Source organism: Propithecus coquereli, unplaced genomic scaffold (assembly GCF_000956105.1).
Source record: "Propithecus coquereli isolate 6110/MARCELLA unplaced genomic scaffold, Pcoq_1.0 Scaffold232, whole genome shotgun sequence".
NCBI lineage: Eukaryota > Metazoa > Chordata > Mammalia > Primates > Indriidae > Propithecus > Propithecus coquereli.
Window position 1 is genome coordinate 3,356,092 of NW_012147864.1, and position 1,278 is coordinate 3,357,369.

A 1,278-nucleotide genomic window follows, 5' to 3' on the forward strand; every position below is an offset into this window, starting at 1 on the left:
CTCCTGTGGCAGAAGGGACTTTGCCAATGAGATTAAGGACCCTGAGACGGGAGGTCAACCTGGATGACGGGGGCCCAGGGACAGCACAGGGTCCTCCCCCAAGGCGGCGGGAGAGACTGGAAGACGCTGTGCTGCTGGCTCTGAAGGGGAGGAAGGGCCCCGAGCTGAGGGATGACCCTGAGCAGGCGGCGGCCGCTAGACGCTGGGAAAGGCAGGAGACAGGTGTTCCCCTGGAGCCCCCAGGAGGGACCGGCCCTGCGACTCCTTGACGTCAGCACACTGAGGCCCACGTCAGGCTCTGGCCCCCAGGACTCTCAGATAACAGATGTTTTATCTTCAACACCACAGCAGGCTCACCTGCTCCGACATGTCTCGGGCCAGGAACTTGAGGTGGGTGATGGCGGGGAACTTGTCCTTGCGGTTGGGGTCGGTCGTGCAGCGCATGAAGAGCGAGGGCAGGATCTCGGTGTCGATGCGGCACTTCTCGCTGACCACGCTCACACACACCTTGTAGAACTGCACGGGTGAGGCGCTGCTGCCGTCCGCCGTGGCCACCACGATGTTGCCACCGCCCGTGAAGGCGATGTCAGCCAGGGCCACGCGGCCACGCAGCCGGCACAGGCTCTCGGTCGACGTGAGCACCTGCCCGCTGGGCTTGAGCAGCGACACGGTGACCAGGCCGCTGACCGTCACCGCGATCCAGCCCTCCATGGGCTTGCCCCCGAACAGCGTGAGCGACGGCGAGAACTTGACCCGGGAAAACTTCTCGCCGAAGCTGGAGGCACCTGACTGCCGGGGAGGGGAGCAAGGGGGGCCTGCTCAGCCTTTCGGGGTCTGCCTTTTGTGACCTGACAAGCCCCCTTGCGGAGCTACACCCACAGAAACACCCAGAGACAGGAACAATGTGGCAGAAGCAAGGAGAGCACAGATTAGAGTTCGAATTCTGCCTCGACTACTTGAGCACTGTGTGAGGTGGGCTTCTCTGACCCTCAGTCTCCTCATCCGTAAGATGGAACGAATGACATCTCCACTTCAGGGGACAGTGGGGAGGTTTAAAATCGGTGAATATATGTAGAACAGGAGTCGCCACTTCTTTCTATAAAGGGCCAGACCCTTGGAATTTTCAGTTTTGGCAGCCAGGCGGTCCCTGTTGTGACTACTTGGTTCTGTCTCAGCCTTGCAGAAGCTACCACACATAGTACATAAATAAGTGAGTGCAGCTCTGTGCCAACAAACTTCATTTACAAAAACGGGTAGGGGCCGTGTTTGGCCCACGCC

General features: G+C 60.0%; 1 protein-coding gene across 1 annotated transcript in view; it reads right to left on the bottom strand.

Moving 5' to 3' along the window:
- Positions 1–1,278, bottom strand: part of MED16 (mediator complex subunit 16) — a 17,648-nt gene that overhangs the window by 12,265 nt on the left and 4,105 nt on the right. Inside the window, exon 4 of the mRNA XM_012645360.1 lies at positions 344–789. Coding sequence (XP_012500814.1) covers positions 344–789 — 446 coding nt within the window. The remainder of the gene's footprint in view (positions 1–343; positions 790–1,278) is intronic.